General features: G+C 37.1%; 1 protein-coding gene across 1 annotated transcript in view; it reads right to left on the reverse strand.

Annotated features, from left to right (window-relative positions):
• Nucleotides 1-7,844: 7,844 nt before the first annotated feature.
• Nucleotides 7,845-23,371, reverse strand: part of Nrg1 (neuregulin 1) — a 1,005,384-nt gene continuing 989,857 nt past the window's right edge. The window contains 5 exon segments of the mRNA XM_047549469.1: nucleotides 7,845-12,067; nucleotides 14,795-15,001; nucleotides 15,999-16,129; nucleotides 18,398-18,524; nucleotides 20,141-20,243. Of these exon segments, the coding sequence (XP_047405425.1) occupies nucleotides 11,413-12,067; nucleotides 14,795-15,001; nucleotides 15,999-16,129; nucleotides 18,398-18,524; nucleotides 20,141-20,243 (1,223 nt within the window). The 3' untranslated portion in view covers nucleotides 7,845-11,412.

The raw sequence follows: 23,371 nt of genomic DNA on the forward strand, positions 1-23,371 counted from the left end.
TAATTAAATTAAACCATAAGGCAGGAGAAAACTGTGCCATAACCTTCATAATCTGTGAAATCTTTCATCATTTGCCAAGCACCAATTTCCTAAAAATGGGAACTGCAGCACTTCACCAGGAGGCCAAATCCTAAAATGGAAATTTCAGTTGTTTACAGTGTGTACTGGGATGCTGAGCCATAGAATCAGGGAGGGAATGAAGCCAAAGCACTGGGCATGTGAAGGAGGACACCGTACACAATGACCTTGAAATCTAAATTAGCTTCTGCTAATTGGATGGAGGAAAACTAGCATTTCCATTTCTGAATTCATAAAATTGTTTTTCTTCTCAGGAAAAAAGAAACATCTGTTCTACTGGGCTAGCTCAGTTCTGAGCAAGTTTGTTCTCCTATGTTTTGGTGTACATGAGTAAGAAAAAGGGGATACCATCCTGGCTGCAAAGTCACAAAATCCAGCTTTTCAAAGACAAAAACCTCTGCTAGCTTCCCCAGGGAGCTGTCAGCAGGCAGGGTAGAACCAACTGAAGCTAGCAAGGTGACTCAGCTTGGGAACACCGTCTATACCCATTTCTTTGCCAGATACAAGACATGTGCCACCAAATGAAGATGTACTTTTTACTGAGTACCTACTGTTAGCATTACACTCTGCTATGGTTAGCATACAACAATTATCTCATTTAATCCCCTCATGACTCTAAGGTCCAGGGATATTCACTGGAACAAATTGTCCAAAGGAAACAGGGATGATTTAAGTCTAGATCTCACTGATTCTCAAGCTCATGTTGTTTATGCCCTATTTTGCTTTTATCATAATGTAGGTAAAGTCTAGGGAAAGCTACTTGATCGTTTCCACATGAGTACAGAATGGATGGTGGTCATATGAGTACAAGCAAAAAGAGTAGTCATTATTACTCTTAGAATTTTCTGCAAGGGTTTTAAAGTTTAATTGTCCATGTGGTCTAATACCAGTCAAAGAAGCTCCACTTTCTCTTTCCAGGTCTTCAACTCACTGGGTGAGTGTAGGCAAGCACAATCATTTTACATACTCGAATTGCAAATTCAAAGGGAAGAGTTCCAATCACCTGTGTGGTTTATATTGAATTTCTTGGACCCTGGTTTTATAAGAAAAATAAGTCACTGAACTAGTCTTAAAACACAGATGATCTGATCTTAGAGATTTAACCACTTATTAGTGCTTACCCACTTATTAGCTCCTAGATTTTTTCATATCTCAGAATCTGCTTGTCAACCTGGTGCATTTTACATGAGGAATTTGCAACTAGTTATATTCTACCTACTTTTGAAATGAAATCACCTAGAAAATGTCTCTGAACACTTGGTCTTGCAAATCCACTTTCTATCTTCAATGACAAATTATATTCTCTATCAACATGTTGATTTCACTTGTTGTACTTAAGCATACACTTGAAAGTCTCCTTGAAGGCTTATTATGTGCAAAGCAATCTGTGCTTTTTCAAAGGATTAGGAATGTAGGTTGGTTTTAATGCAATAGTTAATGCGGAAGTCTTTATAAGACATAGTGAATAAAGTCCAATTTAAAAGTTTTAGTTTCAGAATTTGCAAAGACGTCGAAAGGGAAAATTATGGTTAGAGACAAAGGTCAATTTCAGGACAGAGTTGGGTGGAGAGAAAACCAAGATGAAGTGCAAAAGTTACATGCAGCATACATGTACTCACTATAAATCTAGTCTAAATGAAAGAATTTCCAATCCCTTGGACTTTGACTCTGGTCTTATTTAATATTTTTTTTACCATAACTTAGCAATTTTGGTTCTTACTCATACTTTTTAAAAAAAATTAACAACTTATAGGCTATTCTTTTCTGATCTTATCTTTAAAAATGGCTAAGATTACCTAAATTCTTCATGTATTTGCCAAAGAATGTAAATATACCAGGACTCTAACATCCAGTGTTTTATTCTCTAGACATCCAGCATCTACCATGTTTCAGATTCTAGTAGGTGCAAAAATAGGACAATGTCTCTGCCCTCAAAGGATGCACAGTCCACTCTGGGAGGAATTCCAGGTAATTAAAAATTGTGGGATAAATGGAAAATATTGTGTTAAAGAATTCACAGCATGCAGTGAGAGTAAAGGACAGCACTTAGTGCTTAAGAAAGGTGGAAATTTATCATGAAAGGATTCTTAGAGATGGAGTCTTCCTTTACCCAGAAAAATGATAAAGGAAGTTCAAGAGAGTAGATGGAGAAGGTAATTCCAGCACAATGAGCAGTCTGCACAAAAGCAGGAATATATAGCAAACATGTTTCCTAAGTTATGTGGGTGACTAAATATTGTATGAGACAATTTTAGGAACAAACATTAAATAATGAATAAATTAACGTAACTCCCCCATCAATTCCTGCTCAATCCTCGTTAATTTAGGGAATAAATCTTCCTGTATTTTCCAAATATATTTTCTATGTCCCTGATGACTTACTGATCTCCCTTTGTGTCAGAAAACAGGTTTACCCTTAAGGGACTTCCACAGGAAACAGTGTCTTGTTAGAACTTAATAACATTGTTTCATTTTTATTATATTTATTTTTACAGTTTTAATTATGGCAACTGAGTGCAGTTTTCCATTCACAGCATTGATACAAAGTGTTATTTGAAATGACTTTATTTTAGTTAAAAATGCAGTCAATTAAAAAAACAATATGCAAAAAATTATACAGGTGGTACATGGCAATGATATGATATACTCATGACTAAGGTTTGATAGCACTGGTATGGTGTATTTGGGAAACAGAAAATCATGAGATTGGAATGAATGATGAGGTTGGGAGACAATATAGAGCTGCATGACAGAAGCCAGACTGTGTAGGGGTCCTTTGACTGACTCAGACTTAATCACCCTTAGGTGCCATGGAAGGTTATAACCAGGAGACTGAACAATGAAGCTTGCCCACTAGGATCTTCCAGCAGAATGTGAAGTGTGGAACACAGAAGCTGCTGAAGCAAATCTGTTAGAAGGCCATTATTGGGCCTCATAAGAGGTGATGTGAGCGTGAACAAATGTGGAAGCAGCGAGGCTATGGAGGAGGGAGGGATTTGTTTGTCACATCAGTGGTACAATCACCTCTGTCACCAATTAGATGTGGAGGAAGAAATCTGGAATATTGCTCAGGTCTGGATTGGTAAATGAGTGGCAGGTGGCTCATCTAACCAGGTCAAAGACTATTTGCCCATAGTTGCTCCTTTGCTTGATAATGGAACTCTACATTTCATTCATTTTGTATTAACTCCGTATTAGAAGAACCCAAAGTCCCTCCTTCATATTCCTGGCTGGAAATCTAACTCCTCAAAGAGACAAACATCCAAAATATATGGTGGAGCTAGGATCTTTTTCATGTTGTGAAAGAGAAATTCTTGGTCAAGCAAAACATGGAAAAGATGTAATGCTGTGTGATTCTGCCCTAAAACTTTCTAAAGAGCCTACAACTAATCAAGGAAGTCTTCAGGGATTAATAAAATTACTTTAAATTCTCTTTAAGCCCAATCATTTCTAATTTTTTGTAAGTATGGAGTTGTATGGTTTATAACTTTAGATCTTTTTAAATATTGACACACATTTGTACATCTTTATGGGTATACTAGGAAAATTTTGATTCATGTAAAGCAAGAGGAATGAACTTCAGGGTAATTAGCATTTTGGAATCTTTGAAGGGAAGAACAGAAAAGATAGGAGCTCTAAAGAATGGAGTGGGTCCTGTGAGGTAGAATCATCTCATAATTGGAAGGATGTGGTTCCAGGCAACTGGGGAGCTGGGAACAAGTGGCTCTCAACTGTAGCATTCCCTCTCTTTCTTATTCACCCTGGTGGAGAAAGCCAAGGATCCAAGCAAAAATGATTTTGGTAACTTATTGACTGAAAAGTGTATGCTAATGAATCCCCTTTCTCTGATGAAGATGTGAAGTTCACTTTAGTCTCCATCATATGAACCTAGAAAGATTCTAGATAACCTCCCTAGCCTGAAGTTCTCATACCACCACCAAGCTCTCAAAGCACCTCACATCATAGAAGTACTCAAGGTCAGACAATAAAGAGTCACCTTATGAGAAGGAAGAGAAGACATGTGTTAACTCTTGATGATAATTAGAAAGATACAAAGTTTATATCTAGAAGATTATTTCTGTAAAAATTAAGAAAACATTTTTGCATTATTTTCATAGTGAACTAGAGTTGTTTCCAATAAAAATAAATTTTTTATTTAGAGGAAAGATAGCAGATAGAAAATTATATTATTTTGTTATTAACAATGCCTATACTAAAACCTAAGGATTGCTATCATGAGACTAAGTCACCCACCACTTTTGCTGCAGGATGAAGTTTTAAAGGATTGAATCCAATAGTTTAAATCCATCAAGTATTGACTGTATGATAACTGGGATATGAGAAATGAATCCTGTTTTATGCATGGGGTGAAGAATAAGGAGAACTTAAAAATTATTCCAGAGATGATGGGAGTGGGTGACAACATCCCATAAGCTACATGTTTTTTTTTATACTTAGGTGTTAATCTGAGCCCTGACTCCCCCAATTTTGTCACTCTGATGACTTTTGCTAGGATTTTAGATTTAAGAAAATTAAATATGTCTGAACCTTGTGGATGAAAACCAAGGCAAATGGGTTTGTGCAGATTTACTATCGGGTTGGAAGCAGTTTTTACCATTTTAAAATGCTTACAATTAAGTCTGAATGTAGTATTATGAAAACCATACAAAGAGACATGTTTTACTAAATTTATGCAATTATAATGAATTCTTAATGGAAAAAACCATTAAGAATGAAAGAAATGACATATGAAGTGGTGTGACTACATAAGAAGCAAACTGTGTTTGTCATACATTATAAAAAAATCACAAAGAACTTATTTAAGCTACCACTTTAAATGCTATTTGGTGATTATGTTTCTCAACATACTGTTGTAATTAAAATAATTCTTTTACTGGCACTAGATTGGAGAAATGATATGATATGTTTATTTGATCAGTTTGTGCAATGCAGTGCATTTCACTTTAAACTAAGGAACTTGAATGACAAAGCTTAAGAACCTGAAGGAGAAGGAGTAAGTGGAAGGCTGTTGAATATTCACTGTGTTAGACGTTTTCTAGTTTCTTTACGTGTCTTCACATTTAATCCTCCGTGTACCACAGCCTTGTAGTCACAGATCAGGAAATAAATTGGAGGAGGAAATTGCCCAAATTCACAAATTTGCTAAGGGGTAAGGATAGAACTCTGACCACAAGGATCCTCTATTTTCATTAGATGATGCAACCTACATATTGAAATTATAAATTCGTCCTCATAGCTATACTTCACTTCCTTAGAAAACCAAATTTAGAGGAAGATGCATGAAGTCACTAAGTTAAGCAAATTGGGTTCCTGAATATCTCTAAACCAAAGCTAGAAGGGCTAATGCTCTTCCCAAAAGAGACATGATTTTAGATGCAACTTATACTGTTTATGAAGGAAAGCTGAAAATGAAAGATCTATTCATGCTTTGTATAGGGGGAAGAGTTAAATAGAACTATAAATTATGGTCAGAAAAAGTATCTCTGTGATTCACTAGATATGTAGCTCCAAGAAAGATTTTTTTTTACCTCTCTGAGCTTAATTTTTCATCATTTATCATGACTTAAAGAGAATAAAAAAGAAATGATGTTTTAAGTCATAAAATATCATAAAATATTATTTATATTTAATAGTTCATTTCTTGTATATGAACAAATCAATACATAAGCCATTAAAGATGTTTGAAACTATGGAGGTAATTCTTTAGGATTTTTGGCATACTCTGTGATGGGGAGAGATGTCTTCTCTATTAATGAATCCATTTGAAAGAGAAGAGTTAGAAAAAAGATGCTAGGTGAAACTATAACCTCATTCTGTGCCTCCACCTTAGGAGTCTTTTTCCTCTTTTCTGTTTAAAAATGATAGGAATATCATGATAGGTTACTTCCTGTTACAAAATCTCTTTTCTATGTTAGATAATGTTTTTAATCTTAATTGAAGTACAAAATCAATATCTAATGGAAAGGTCCAGCAATTGTGGTACCAGATTGTCAACAGGAGACTCAGGATATATTCAGGGAGGGTGTGACCACCCTCTGCAACAACAACCTTAAAGGTTGGAAATCTTGCGATTTCTCATACAAGCAAGATTTTATATTTCATAAGCTGAAAACATTTCTATTTCTGAGCAAATTAATCTTTTAGTGTAATATTTTCCATAAATTTAGTTTATTACTTTGGTTTCAGAGTGGACAAGCTAGAGATAGAGTGCAAAGTGATTCTACAAATCATCAAAAATTTCCACTCTTTTCAGCATCTTAAGTCTCTGGAATTCAGACCTGGTACACTTAACCCCAATTCCTGACATGAAATCCTTTGGTCATTTATTACGAGGACAGAGACCAAAGAAATCTAATGATTTGTTGGAAAGACAGATAATTTTCCAGTTTACAAAACTGGTCTGGGTTTGACATTCAACAGTCAATTATGAAGGGAGAATTTTAATTATTATCCAGTTATTTAATTTGACAAGATGTGAATCTTCATTCTTTCCATACCACCCTCCTCCATACATACTTCTGTCTCTAATATCATGATAACTTTGCTTAACAATTTTAACCTGAATTTCTAACATAGCTGCTTATAGTTTTCAATTTTGGGGGTAGACAAAGCCTCAGAATGAACTGAGAAGAATTCTCAATCTTTAACTTTTAAATATTCTGTGCTTTCTCTCATCTGTTGCATGGTTGGTTGGCCAAATGAGTGGTGGACAAGTGAATTAATGTGTTGGCTTCAGAACAGCATAGTCAAGGCCTACAATTTAAACCTCTTAGATATCCAGACTGTTTGGAAGTGATACCAATGGAGCTATTACTAGGTAAGAGGAAATGTGTATGTAGATGGAGGTGAACTTTGATGGGAAGTCTCAGGTTATGTTTGTTCTCCAAAGGAGACCTCAGAATACCCCAGAGTACTGCTGAACTCTACTCCATATCCTTCTAAATCTCTTAAATCTGAGATAATGAGTAAAATTCTTGAAATATATAAAAAGTACCATGCAAATATCTGTTTGTTAAAATATGGCTTTTGTTTAGATCATTTCAATAAGAAAAGTAATATATTCTTTTCTATGGTGAGTCTTATTACAATGGGCGATATATTTCATGCATGGACTCCTCCCTGAGCAGTAAGATGAGCATCAGTTAGACCTGTTTCATTGGTAGAATGAGGGGAATTAACTCATTCAAGCCTTATACCTTTTTAAAAACTGTGAATTGATCAATTGTGGACCTTATGGAAAGTGAATTTACTGAGCCTATAGTGAAGCTTAGCTTAGCATGACTGCACTTTAGGCCAGTGGACCATTTGAACCATGATAGCTTTTTTTTTTTCTCTACCTTTTATGATTGGATGGAATTGGCACCTTGTCATTTTCACATCAATCTACAGAAGTTTCTGGCTGTCATTATAGGACATCTTAACAACTGAAATGCAGTCAGTCATGGCCTAAAATGCTTCTCTCTGATGTTATTGTATATGGTGTGTTGGGGGGTGGATGTGGGAAGGGAAAGAAATGTCATATTGCTCAGTTGTGTGGCCCCTTCAGCAAGAAAGAAAGTGATAAAGAGAGTAAGGAGGCAGATGATTCCAGAACAGGCAGTGTGGTAAAAGCAAAAGACAGGACAAGATGATCATGGGGTCTATGGAATACATTCATTCCTAAGTTAGTACAACTGTTGAAGTAAGACAAAAGGTGCTGGTCTAACAGACTGAAACATTAGTCTGCTGAGCAACACGCCCAGGTCTCCACAGAGTAGCATATTTTTATTGCAGTATGACTTTCTTGGGAAATGAACAAAACTTTAAATAAATCACAATTACTTATTGCTTAGTATTTTGGATAATAAATTCTTTAGTTTATCAGTACCTTGCGGCCTTCAAATGTGCATTCTTCAAATATTTTCAATTACATATACATTCTTTCTCCTGAACAATAAATTATTCTTTTTTTAAAAAAATGGAAAAGTACATAATTTTAAAGCAAAGAAAAACAAAAACATATATATTGACATTTATCTTAAACTTATATGAAAACAATTCTCTATGTTAGATGCTTAAATATAAATAATAAAGGACATTATGTTATTTACAATGTTACACAGTAAGTTGAGAGAGTAAAAAAACTGACATTAACTCATAAAGACAGTAAATGATTTAAGAAAACATCCAAGTAATGTACAATATGTATTTACAAAAGAATATATAATAGAACTTGTGATATGTGGCCATTCCCTTTTGTCTGCATTTCTCTGCAATGTTTCATGGATCTTTGTGGATAGAAATTTCTGTGACTGGTGGAATGTAGCCAGACTAAAACTAAGACCATGCCTTCCTTATTTTCACCAATGTGAGCCATATACCTTTCAACCTCAGGCCAAAAAACCAAAAACAAACAAAAAAAAGGAATTGTTACTGAGCAAGTTACCAAGATCAATTCTACCTCCATCAAGACAGTCACACTGAAACAAGGAAGAGATGGCATATTGCTGCTTGGGACACAGTCACCCACACAGAGTACCATTTTGTAGAAAGCAGAAGGCTGTCTACCAGGCATTCTTTGGGAGAAAAGAAAAGAAGGGAAAACAGGACAGAAAATGAATCTTGAGTGAGAAAAAAAAAAAAAAAAAGGAGTTTTGCATATACTATGCTCCACTGCATCCCTCAGTGGGATATGATTCCAGACCCAGGAAAGAAAGTGAATGTCAAACTTCTGGGTCATTTGCACTACTTTAAATCCAAGACAGCTTTCCACATGCTGGGGCCATAGGTTTACATTCCTTTAAACTGCCACTGAACTGCCTGAATTTATACATAGGGATGGTTGAGAGAGACGTGGCACTGAAGCATCATGGAAATGTCCCTGTGAACATAAATTGGGTGGCTGTAGCAGGTAGCCCTGAGCAGCCAACTGGCCTTTCTTATTAAGGGATATCTTGTTCCATGGAGTAAAGGTGGTCTCACCTCATATGAGCCATCTCTGCAAGTAACAAAAGTAGGTTGGAAATAACATTTCGTATATATTTGCAACTTAAAAATTTATAGCAATTCTCCAACTGAAGAGATGTGTTATTCATTGTTCTCATCAGAAGATTCTATTTGTTCTTGAAATTTTTTGCAAAGGGACATCTGAATTCCCCAATGCCCAAAGACTTTGAAACAGAATATGTAAGGTTTTAAAATAACAGTAGGAATTTCTTTATTGAAATGTTGAGGAGTGAGTCAAGGCTTTCAAAGGCAATGTTAAAATAGTTTAGACAGCCTCTTGAAACGGACTTTCTCCCCATGCCATGATCTAACTCATTTTATAAAACTGGGAAATGAGCATGGCCTAACAGGGGCTTTTCCATGTAGGTTAAAAAGCAAATGGAGACAGGGTTGAGCACAGAGAAAGTGGCATGTGAACAATGGCAGAAAACTTGGGATACCAAATACTAAGACTAACTTCAAGGACCTGCAGACAAGCACCTCTGTGGATTGTAGAAACACGTAGGAGTCTAACAATGTTGACTTATGCCTAGCCTACATTTTTCCTCTAAGACCTATTTGCATGTCATTTCTTCCCTTTATTTGTAACATACATAAAGAAGAAGTAGATTCGGTACATCTGCAAACAAGAAGTTGAGTACTCTTATGGACTTTGTGAACCCCTGTTACAATATTTCCCATTTTGTCCCATGACTCCTAGAAGGCCACCTGGAACCTAAGTAAAGCTCCAGCCCTGATTTCATAGATACCGGGCAGGGCATAAAGTGGGTTCTGCATTAAAAAATTTTTTTTTCTTATTTCCTGAATTGACAGTTATTTCAAACATTAATACCTATAGGCTTTCATTGGATTTACAATCACGAGAGAACATGCAAGGTTTAGAACAACCTTAGTCCTGCTTTTGTGACATAAAGCAAAAATTAAGAGAGAGGGACATGGGTGAAACAGGCTGTAAATGGAGAGGTCATTACACAGTGGGGAATCACTTCTTCAAGTAAAGGTGCAATCTTTCCAACACTCTTGACACTTCCTGGTGAGTCAGCACTGTGGAAGATTCTCACTAATCACAAATCGCATGCACGTTGGCCATTCCTGACAAAAAATATGTTCATGCATAGTTATGATCTACTCAATGTGATGTTGAAAAACAAGAGAAACAGAATGGGAGAAAGAAGTGGTCAACCAAATTTAAAATGTCAACCAAGTCACATGACTGCTCTCCACCTGGGTCTCCTATACATTCACTCCTTCCAAACACTATGATGGAAACATTTTCCTATGATGACAAGCCTCCACTATACAGAGGCATGTTTCACTCTACAAGCATGTCAGACACACTTCTGAGTGTGCTGTTTGACCTGGGCTTTTTGTACTAAGATCTGCCTCTTCTGGAGTGAGAAAACACAGTCACGCAGTAGCTCCCAAATCAGTGAAAAATACAAGTCAGAAATGATTGCACCTTTATTGGTTGTCGTTTGTTGCTCAAATAGATGAGCGCTGGAACATTCCCCCAGAGAGAAAGTAAAATAGAGTCCTCTTCTAAGGTGTTATATTTATCCTGATAGCAAGCCAGAACCCATTCTCTAAGCTATGCCTAAAACTCTTGCTTTTTTGTCCAGGAAAATAAATTAAAATAAAGTAAACCGCAGCTCCTTTTAGCAAGAGCAAGCTGTCTTCTGATTAATAATATAGTTTTTTAAAAATCACAGTATTACTTTCTTCCTAATATTTAACATTACTTAGTGCAGTTTCCTGCTGTATTTAATAGTAGCATGCTGTTGGATCTACTATTCTCAGAGCCCAATGAAGCAAACCTTTGGCTGACAGAGTAGACAGAACTCATTTTGTTTTCTGAAAGCAAAGAAAACTTCATACAAAAGAGACGAGTATTTGAATGAATGTGCCATTACAAGACATACTGATTGGGTGCTACTACAAGCAAACAGAGGGACAGTTGCAAGTCTTGAAAATCATACATCGAGTCAACATCATAATGCAATGCACAAGAAGCCAGCAAAAACTGAATATATGGGAGGGTTTTGCTGAAATACTGTGGAAAAGCAATGACTGTAACTGTACAAAACTTGCTCTCGACATAACATAACATAAAGGCACCATTGATATCTTTCTCGTTTTGAAATACTGTAAAAAATTGCTACATATGGCACATAACACATTTTTACATACATATATTTAATTTATAAAAGTTTTTTTTCCTGTTTTCTATTTGCAGAACTGCTAAAATAAAATAAATTGTTTAATTTAAGGTGGAATACTTTATTATATAAAATAAAGTTTTACAGGTGAATCTATGTGTATATTTAGGTTTTATACAGCAATAGGGTCTTGGTTAGCAATTACACTAGACAGCCTGGCCTGCAATTCTTCCTGCGTTGAGAAGCGGCCTGCTGGGTTAGTCCTACTGTCAGCCAAACGGAAGGCAGGTGCTGCCTCGAGACTGGCTGCCAGAGGGTTCTGTATGCCCAGGAAAGGTGTATCTTCACCTACTCTTTCATCTTCTGTTTCACTCTCTGAGTTACTGTTCTCAGAGCTTGTGTTGCTGTCCATTTCCAACCTGTTGGCAATGTGGCCATTGGGCTTGGTTCTTTTGGCCCGCCGGCTATTGGCGAGTTTCTTAACAGGCTCTTGAGCTGGCTCGTACTCTTGGGTCGTTTCATACTCCTCGTCCTCCACTATCCTCAAGGGGCTGGGGGGAAGGCTGTTACTCTCATGCGCAGGGTTGTGATGAAAGGAGTTGAATTGCTGAGGGTGGTGTTCATACTTCTTCTCCCGCAACCTGGGTGGAGTCACAAGAAGCAGAGGTCTCTCTTCTTCTATGAAGGGGCTGACTGCCATGGAGGGCATGGACACCGTCATGCTGGATGCAGGTGGAGACATTTCCGAAGGGGGCGATTTGGGGGAGCTTGGCGTGTGGAAATCTACAGGTGACATACGAGCCGGGGTGGTCATGGCTGATACATACCTGTGTGAGCACAGAACACCCCACATAAGTGTGGTAGAGTGAGAGGCATAGAGCAGGGAGGGCAAGGGGACAGAGTTCATGATAGGATCCAATCAGAGAACAATATTCATTTGTATACTTCTCAATTTTTACACTAAGAAATTCAGCACCCTTGGAATAAAACAATTATGTAGCCAAGAGTTTCCTCACAGAAGTACATGCAAAGATCAGCTAAATTGTCTAGCTCATCAAAGCTTTGGGGATTTTCATTCTCATCATGAGTTTAAACAAAAGCACATGAGCCAAGAAAAGAGAACACTAGGTCCCAGAAATTACTCAGTTTATAAGGACCAAGCCTCAGGGATTTGGAAGGGAAAGAAGTATTACTTAAATACTATACCTTCCTAAATGCCAAGGGGGTCTTAGAGAATGAAGCCCAAATGGGGAATGGAAGAAGATCTAAGATGAGTTGCTGATAGCTGGATCTGCATGCATTTGGATCTGTGTGCCTTGTTTCTCCTTAGCTCAGCTATAAGGTTATGTCTTATGAAAAAAAAAGAGCATAGTAACTTAGATTTATTCCTGACAACAGTGTCATACATTTGTGTGCTTTCAATTTTTTTTCCATGAAATGCTATTAGTTAACATTCAGTTTGCAACTATCCATCCCAAGGTCTATGACATTCAAAGGTAAGCCTGGAAGAACCTTACATTGGTTTCATAGTTACCACAATGGAGACTATGTCCAATCTCCAGACTACCTCTCTTCCCAAACCCTCCATTCCATCAGTCTTTGGCTTCCTAGTAGGAGTACATGCAAAGATCACTTGAAACTACCTGGCCATCTTCTGGGACCACTCTACGGCTGGCTGTACCATGTTACCTGTCATCAGGCCACATCTGACAGTACTCAGTGTATCATTGCCAGGACCCTGAGTGCCCTGTTTTTTACCATACCATGCTTGATTTCCCCAGAATAAGAAGACCTGACTTCCAGCACTGAGGGAAATGAGTCACATTTCTCAGCTTTTGATAAAATGTTACCAATGCATAGGACTATAAATGAGTCTTTTCTTCACCTTGACAGTCACAGAGTCTAATTCGTCATGACCTGTGATGACACAGGACACCACTTTCTGAACTCCAGCTAACAGGAACAGGAAACCTATTAACTTCCCTACTTTTCCATGATTCATAGTGATATGGATGTGAGATCCAGCTGTGTCTAAAATGGGAAAGTGTCTTGGAGATTGAAATATTTGGTACTTGAGTCTTCAAACTTTATTTTGGGGGTACATAAATTAAGTTTCCTGAGAAATAATAATCCAAATTAAACCAACAGGTACAAGTAATTCATCTTTTCTCCCTATGGTCATTAAGTTCAGGTCTATTTTGCAGCCTTTGATGGTATCTGGAGTATGCATGTCAGCCTTCAAAGATCAATATCACAGGTATTGATGAAGAAAAGAGTTCATCCCAACCTCCTTTTCATGTTTCAAAAGAGACCAAATTAGGATGGACAGATTTCATTAATAAACAGGTAAAATCACATGAATTTAAGACTAATGTTTTAAGCCAGTTTTAGACCCTATTTTTTTTAATTGATGGTTTGAAAGGAGAATTTGAATCTGATAAATTCCATATGGTTCTGAAAGACATTTGGTGGGGGGAGGGTGGTAAAGAAGTCATCAGCTGGCTCTATATGACCTACAAGCTCAATGGGTCATCCTTTGTTGTATTTTCCAGTCCAGAACACAAAGGAATCTTTCAAAATCATCTCCACCCATGTAACTACCAAATAAATATGGATTTGGCATTATGTAAGTCTTTTATAAATGTCAGAGATTAGACTGAGATGACCATAATATAAAATAAAACCCAGTGGATTGGAAAACACACAGGTAGTAGCTTACTCATGGGTTAAAACCATTTGGGAATTACTCTCTTCCACTTAGGAGAAAAATGAATAAAGAGTATATATGAATTCACTATTCCTATTTAACACCTCCTTCAGTTTATTTTCTTTCATTCTTTATTTTACCTTTGCTGTTACTCCCCCAACCTTACTCAGTCTCCCCAGAACAAAGACCAAACCTTCTGGGTCATATAGAAGGTAGCACCTGCTTTGAAAACCACCTGTGAAGACTGCCAGATGCAGCATAAAAGAAATTTTCTTATTCATTCCTTCTTGGAACTTCATAAAAGTGATACTATATGGTGGAACACAAGCAGCTGTTCCCCCATTACTGTCAGCAAAGACATAGCCCTTGTTTGATTTAACTGAGGCTGGAAAGTAAGACAGAGTTAGCACATGAAAACATGAGGCCAACTTGAGACCCACCAAATTAAGAGAGTTTGGGTAACTGTCAAATTAGAATAATAGAAGGGTGCTCATCAGGCATCGATTTCATCTTTCTAATGTTATGACTGAGGAAACTGAACCTAGGATGGGTTTGAGAACTATGGCCAGTTCTGGGAACTCCAAGTCTGCTGCACCTTCCACATCAAATCTCTTCAGCTCTTTAAGGGTCTGTTGCCTGCCAGACACTGGGACAATGAGAGAAGCTCAGAAGAAGTGAGTTCCATCAAAAAGATGACTTCAACTAGGAGCACTCTTAGAATAGGGAACTGCTGCCCTTATTCTGGTTAGGCAGCTCTCCTTAGGTGAGACAGCATGTGCTCACGGGATTTTCATGTGATTCTCTTACTGAGGTTCTCCTCTGCAGTAGCTTTGCCCTTCACTTTTACCTTTCGCTATGAGGAGAGTCTCGGTAGGAGTCAGGGGTTTCTCTGGCATGCCTGAGGAAGCTGTTACACTCGCGAGGGCCTCCTGTGCCATTAAGACGTCCTCTTGGGCCCCCAGTTGGGCTGCTGTGCCTACTGTTTTCTACTGATGACGTCATGATTACAGAATGGCTTTCTGAAATGATGCTTTCTGTGTGCCCGTTGCTCCAGCTAGAAGGGAAATGTGAGAAACTATGAGATTTTTTAAAAATTACATGCAGAAATGGAAATGAAAGGAAGTTACTCTGACAAATATTTCAAATTAATGATACATCAGTAGCTTTCTACAACATTACTTGCCTAAGAAAAAAATTGATATAAAGAAACTAGCTGTAGAGAGGGTCTTGATTCAGATTGGCTCTGTGAACACAGTTTATTCATTTGTTCACTCATTCAACAAATATTTATTAAATGCCATTATGTATTAAATGTTCTTACAATCTTTCTGTCTTGGGTCCTTTAGGTCAGAGAAATGTTTTGTTGTAAGAGTTACATTTGAAATTCCAGTGCTACTCTTGGTAGCCTGCAATCAGTTTGGTATCACCAGGGCATTTGAGAATTTAGGGTTCATCATCTTCATGAACATTTTCCAAGGCAGTCCAAGTATTATATAGAATCCAGTTTCTAAGTATCATATAGAATCTTAGACTTCTCTGTGTAGCAATTCAGTGAGTGGCAGCACCTGAGTAAATACAATCTCTAGAATGGGGAACATCAACCCTATGAGATAGGTATAATTATTCACCACATTTTTTTTTTTTTTTGGCACCAGGGATTAAATTCAGGAGCACTCACCACTGAGCTGCATCCCCAGACCTTTTTTTATTTTATTTAGAGACAGGGTCTCACTGAATTGCTTAGGACCTCACTAAATTGTTGAGGCTGGCTTTGAACTTGTGATCCTCCTGCCTCAGCCTCATGAGGTGCTGGGTTATAGGCACAAGCTACTGCACTGGTCACCACTTTTTTTCAATAATGGAAAACCTGAGGCTCATATTTACACAGCAATTAAGTGTAGAGTCAGCCAATGTCCAAAGCCTGTTTATGTCTAACATCTGTACATTGTACTGCCTCCCAAGTGTCTCCTTTCTTAATGCAGGGACTATAAAAGCTCATGTGCAAAAATTCATTTTTAGAGAAAAGTTTTGAAATTTTTAAATTTTCATACCTGTGACTAGGAGTCTGGGTGACAGTTGTGGAGTGATGAGCTGTCGAGGTATAATGACTGGTGGAAAAAGATGTTTCGGCTTCTCTCTCAACAATATGCTCGCTAGAGATGACATTTTTAGATACATATTGCTGGGTAGACACAGAGACACAACTTGAAGATTCATGTAAATCAAAATACTAAAATCGTCACACACACAAATCTGTTTTTGTACACATGCTTCATAATAACTTCCATTTCACCAGTGCTGTATGGCAAATCCTCTCTTGGCTATTCTGGCTTTTAGATTAGATAAAAAAATAGTGTAATTAATCAATTATACACAATATAGTTTCTAAAATCATGACTAACTACATTATATCAGAAAAAGACTTTTCTTCTTATTTAATTCCCAATAACATGTCTAGAATTCAAAACAAATTCTGATACTTATTTTTTGTCAGGGTTGTTTCAAGTCAAAAAAGATTAGCAGATATTTTTGAATGAAACAAAAGTATAGCTTGTCTTACTTCAAATTTTAAGTTGCTGGAAAAAAATTAATTTTAGTATTTGGATCTGCTTTTCTTTTTCAACTTCATCATGTCAATATTGCCCTACCAATGCTAAAATTTCTAACTTGTCAGTGGTAAGACTAACAAAGGTAATACAAAATTTGAAGAGACTTAAAATAGTTGTCAAGATTACACATCTTGATAAAGTACTTAGTATACAGAGGGTCTTATATTCAGTGCAAGTACATTTTATTTTATTTTCATCAGCAAACCACAGTAGCTATTACTGCCCTCTATCAGTGAGAAGATGTATTTTATTGTGTTTTATATGCTATTAGTATTTCTAACAAACTGAATTAAATAACAGGAAAAGGAATATAAAGGACACTTTATATTCGGACGGGCTATGGAGACTAAAGAACCTGATCTCTTCATGGTAGCCCCAAAATGTACAACTTGGATTGTGCTGGTTCTGTTCATGGAAAGACCATTCCATATGGATCTTCCTGAGAATTATATCTGGTTGGATATATCTAAGGAAAAGACAGAGTGACCTATTTCTGATCCATGGACATTCTGCTCTTGCTTCTTGGAGGTGACATAAGCTCAATGAATCTGAGTACCACTAGGCTGTTTCATGTAGTTTCTTTTATTTACTATTTGCAAGAATAGTAAATAGTTATGAAGCAGCTATTACTTTTAGGCCTGTTTTCATAATAAATAAGGTTGATAAAAGGTCACAGCCTAAAGCCACACCATTTAGAGTCATAATAGAATCTAGGCACTCATGGCGATATAACATACATAATGACAGATTATAGTCATGTTGGTAGAGAATGCACTTATTTGCTCTGCAGAACACTTTGATGAACATTGTTAGAGGGAGGAAAGCAACAGAGCACATTAACCTTTTAGCATCCTTCCCCCAACAGTGTCTTACAGATCTCTGCTACAAGACCTATGGGAAATCTTGAAACCACCATTTCCAGACTTGGGTCTATGACATATCTGCTTCACTAAATATACACCTTTTTTTTTTTTCTACAGGATAAAAAAATGGTTACTACAATACAATCTTTGGGATTGGTCTATTAAAAAAACATATAACAGGGGGGAAAAAAACAACAACATGAAACAAAACAAGAAGTATTTTTCTGGAATAGAAAGACCAACACTTCAAAAGCCAGGAAAACTGAGTACAGCTCTGGTTCTTATCTATAAAAAAAAAAGAGGTTTGAAAGACGATGATATATAAATAGCCTCCAGAGTTGAAAATTCTGTGATCTAGTTAAATTTAAAGGCCAAATGCTTGGTAAAGTATAAACAAAATATTTGAATGCTTAAGGATGCTTTGTATCACATAGAATGAGCCAGGGAATCAGCAAGCATCACATTCCTACAGTTTTGCTACTGCAAGTCACTTTTCATGCCTTTCCATGCCCTGATTTCTTCCCTTGGAAATCGGAATCATCAGGCATGGTGAAGTACCCCTAATAAATATCTCTCCAAAGTCCTCTGCTCAGTTATCTGTACTAATTTTATAGACTGGAATAGTTTTCATTTCCAAATTATTAAAAAGTACAAATTCTTTCTGATTCTGGTTTTATTAATTTTGTTACTTTGTTTTGTTTTCTTCTTCCTGGTATGACCTCCCTGCAGAACAAACCCGATATTATTATTTCAACTCCTTAAGGAACACTTTATATGAGGAAATGTGCTGGTTTTACAGTAACCAAATCCACTTTAAAAAACATTCCCATTATTTTCTCCTAGTGAAACCTTGATTTCCTGGAAGCCATGGTGATTAATGGCGGCAGCTAAGAGCCTAAGAGCTTTAGAAAATAAACTTCAAGATGCCTGAACAAAAGAGAGATGTGTAGTTTGTCCCACTGGCCAGAGTCAACATACATTCACCAGCTGCACGTTCTCAGGGGGTGGATTAGGATGGTGAGGCCCGTTGGCTATGTTCACCATGTTATTTCGTTCAGATCGAAGACTCTGCCGAAGCCGGTCATGAAGCTTTTTCCTCTGTTTCCTGGATATGAAAAAGGGAGCATTTATTTTTTCTATTATTTACATTTCTTAGTACAGCCAAATCTTTATTCTACTAACACCTACGAATAATTTGAGGCAGTGGCTTGGTGGTGAGAAAGAGGGCAGGACTATATACCATTCCATCTTGGAATAAGTGGGCTTACACATGCTCAGCAATTAGGCTTAAAAAACTGTGTGGGATTCTTATAGAACCTTAACTGTTTTACTGACAGATCAGAAAGGAGGAGGAGAAAACAAATATGTTGGTATTTGGCTAAAATCCCAACTTTCTTAATCAATCCATCTTTGCTTAAATCTTACAGATGGTCATTTGTCTTAGATAACAATTTGTGCTGTAGAATTTACGACTGATTCTACTTCTAGTTTTTTCCTGTCGATCCCTTCAGAAAATATACTTAGATTTGAATCTGCACATTATATACAGTGTGTGTGTGTGTGCATGTCACTCGTATAGGAGTGAGACTGTGGACATATTTTGCAATTAGCTTTTGGCAAAATTGTAATGTGATCTTACCCTTGTAATGCTTTTTGTGTAAGTACGTAGTGAATATTAAGACTGAATCTAATAAGTCGTATGAGGTCAATTCCATGATGGCTTATCTCTATCACTTACTCAATTCTGGTAATATGCTAAATCACGGGGTATTAAGAAAACACAATTGATGCCCTTAATTTTATGGTACAAAAGCATATTTTTTTTTCCTCAACACAATATTCAGATCACAAAAATATTTCCATGAGTAGTTTTGGCAAGAGTGTATTTTGTTAGGAGAAAAAAAAATTTAAGATTCTTGTTAATTTCAGACTTAAAGAGAGAAAAATGAAGGGCAGACAATAAATATATTTGTCAAGATGGACCAAGTTTATAGGGTCAACCAGTGATCACAATCTCTTTTAAAGTTTTCCCTGAAGTTCTTTCTAAGCAAACTTTGCTTATTTTATTCCCATGAGATTCCTTTTGTATACCTCACCTTTTGGCAGCATTTATACTGGCAACTCAAGTAAGCAGAACTGAAACATTTTCACTCTTTTAGAAAACTGCACTTAAGATAACCAAGTGGGCTGAGGTTGTAGCTTAGTGGTAGAGCACTTGCCTAGCATGTATGAGGCACTGGGTTTGATTCTCAGCACCACATATAAATAAACAAAATATAGGTCCATCAACACATTAAAAAACCCACCAAGTGTTTCCTTTATCTCCTAAGTGTGTACAATGATGTGCCAAGTGCACCTTTGGCACCTATACTTTCCTTTTAGTATGTGATGCCTGTGTGCACATGTGTGAATGCACACCTAAATACATGCACTCCTGTGCTTCTATACAACCCTGTCCTTCCAAATGTTCATCTAGTCACAAGATTATGGTCACATATTAGTAACCTCCTGAGTTCTTTCACACAAAATTGCAAAATTTTCCAATATATGTGATTAGGAAAGGACCTCAAAATGCATTAGTAAAGGGAAAAGTAAGGGGGAAAGTGCTTCAGCCCTCTTTCTCTCCAAGATTAAGGTGTGAAGCATGGTGTCTGCCAAGCCCTGGCCCCTAAGCTGTCTGTGCACTAAGGAGAGAGAAAGGTGTGGAGGATGAAGGTTTACTTGGTTTTGCAGTAGGCCACCACACACATGATGCCGACCACCAGCAGGGCGATGCAGATGCCACTTATGGTCAGCACTCTCTTCTGGTAGAGCTCCTCCGCTTCTGGAAAGGGGTGAGAGCAGATGTCACCAAGGTCACTTGTAATTGCCAGGACTTACTACAACTGAACAGCTGGCATGCTGCATGACATTGTCCATATTCACAAGAAAATAAATACAATTCCTTGCATTTACAGACATATCTAAGAAACAACATGCTCTGTGCTACACTTTGAGCATAAATAACAAAGCCAGCTGAGGTCACTGACAATAAAATAATATACTCTAAAATCATACCAAATAACAAGCTAAATATATATATATACAAACATATTATATACATACATTTCTATATATTAAAATGGAAAATCATAAACATTAATTATAATGTAGCGATTTGGTTAAAACACGATAGATATTTTTAAATCTCTTGCAAAAATTAAAAAAAAAACTCCTGCAAAGACAACAGGAATAAACACCAATAAAAGGAGCTAAGATTGGCAGCCCCGAGACACTCCTTTTCACCTCTCTCCCCTCTCCACCCTCACCTCCAACCCGTTTGAATTTCCCAGCTATTTATGTCATCATTCATATCCTGTGGTCTTTACAAAGAGTCATTTCTAACTTAAAAAAAATTAAATTCAAAGATATTTGCAAACATGAACTTGGCTTGTAGTTAGCAAGTACATTGATATAAGATTTCTTTGATTTAATAGTAAAATGTAAAATATAGGAAGCATAATATGGAGTAGCACTATATTCAAGTAGTGGTCACTGTATCCGAGAAAATTCAGTATGATGGGTAGGGTAGTCCTGGACCAAAATAAAGTTTTGTTCTTTAGAGGACAATGCCTATCGCTTCATAAATTGAACTTAGAGAACTAGTCTATTTTACAAAGAAACCAGTCACTAGCATAAATGATGTATAATTTGGAATAGAGTACATCTTCCTACATTGGCCAACTTGGCAAATTAGCTAATGGATATTCTACTAAGGAAGTATGATGCTTAGAACTTTGAACTAAAGGTACTACTTCATGTGCAATTTATTCTCTAATTCATGGAAATTTTTCTATTTGCAAATTAGTTTCTTTGGGGGATAACTTGATTATACTAAGGTAGGTCAGGTTCTTAACAAGATTTGCTGACTTAATGGGGACCTTGATCCCTTAGGAGCTGAGCTTTCAACAGTCTAATTACATTTATTGGAAGATCTTCACAAGTTCACTCAGAAGAGAACTCAGCTGGTATATAGTAAGTAACTCTTTACTTGCCATTATACTTATAAGGTGGTCAAGATCTGAGGACTATTGTACAAATGACACAGGCTTATCAGAACATCAGCAAAGGACCCTTAAAGAATATTTCCATTATACATTCCCAGTCTCAGCAATGATAACTTTTAATCTTTGGAGAGAGGGCAACTCATAGGAAGTTTTCTTGAGATGAAAAAGTGAATTTTAATTTCTAGGACACAGTGGACCTTATCATTAAACAAAACATTTCCTACAAGCCGAGTCCATGATAATCAAATTTCAGGTCAAGAACATTGTCAAAAAAAATTAATAGAGCACTGATTATTAACAGGAGGAGAAGGAGAATAGAAGTCAGTGGGTAAAAGACTAGAATGCTGCATAGATTATACAAAAACAAACTGAAGGGGTTGGAAGTGGAAAGGAAAAACAAACGAGAGGACAGACAGACTGACAGAATGACAGAGGGAGTGAGGAAGTCGAGTAGAAGAGGAAAACAAGGTTAAAAAGTTAGGGAGCCTTCTGAAGTCCCTGGCACAGCATGCCTGATACTAAGGGAGGAACAATAAATAAATAAAAGAAAACCAGAAGGAGGAGATGCTTGGGTGGAAGAAAAGGTGGATGCAAAGTTGGAAGGGTTATCCCATACAGCATAACTCCTACCCTAGGCTAGCAGTTGTGTGCAAGCCACAATTAGAAAGCAAAGCAGCTGGTGCATTGCGATGCAACACTGCGCCGGGAGACAGAGTTGGTGTCATGGATTTTTGAGCCGCAAAAGTCAAATGAGGACGTGGAATGTGAGTGCTTGTATGTTAATTGCTTGTGTCTGTTGCCTCCCCTCCCTCATAGCCACTGGACAGGTAATTAATTTTTATGAGTTTTTATCTGTGAGCTAAGGCTGCTGTAGCCTCCCTTCTTGACCTTGGCATCACGATCAGTTTTTAGCATACATATGAAAGAAGCAGAGGTATCACCCCACTGTTCTTTGTCCATGGGACCCAGGAGGCAGAGCAGGGCTCCTTCATCTGTGATGAATTGGTTAAGAAATAAGAGTGTCCGTATAATGGCCAGGAAGGGCAAAGCCCTGATTTTTTCCTGTCTTCTCTGATTTACTCTTTTTAAAATTTAATTTTAAAATGGTTAAGGCTGGGGTGAGGGTGCAGCTTAGTGGTAGAATGCTTGCCAGGCATTGGTTCCATATCCAGCTCCACCAACAAAACAAAACAAAAAGGCAAGACTTTAGTTTCACTTCTTCACTAATAAACTGACATTCTACCTTTAGAAAAAGCTGAGAAACTGCTTCTGCAAACTTCAAAAGTGGGGACATACATGAGGGCTGGATGGGTGAAAATTATTTTGTGCACTCTCAGGGATCCTTTTGATAAATTCTCACTTGGCTGTTGCGATGAAATAGATTGAGTTGGATTTGTGAACGAGTGGCATGGGATGACTGACTCCTTCTTCCTATGGTAGGTAGAAAGACAATTTCCAGTGGAATGATTATTTCACGGGAATAAAAAGCTCAATAAAGGGCAAAGGATAATACAATAGTGCTAAAGTGAACCAATTAAAGGCAAGACCCATAGAATAAAGACTTGGGATTAAAACTCCATATTCATATCAGCAATGACTAAATGCACTGCAAACACTTCTATATGTCTTTTTTCATGATTTTGCCAGATCATGTAATCTCTATAATAGGAATGTACTGAGGGAAAAATACTTGGAAAATAATAACACTTAGGTTATTAACAATAACACCTAAGCACTAGGTTCCTTTATTCCCCTTTCCCTATAGTTTTTTCTTTATGTTGCAGGGTCCATAGGGCAAAAGCAAATCAGAAGCTCTGCTAAAAATCAAGAATCTGTCAGTCCAATTGGGGGATCAGTCTTCCTGTGTGGAAATGCTCCTGGGTTTTTATAGTTAGGTTGGATGCAC

The sequence above is a fragment of the Sciurus carolinensis genome, chromosome 4 (genome assembly GCF_902686445.1).
Source record: "Sciurus carolinensis chromosome 4, mSciCar1.2, whole genome shotgun sequence".
Lineage (NCBI taxonomy): Eukaryota > Metazoa > Chordata > Mammalia > Rodentia > Sciuridae > Sciurus > Sciurus carolinensis.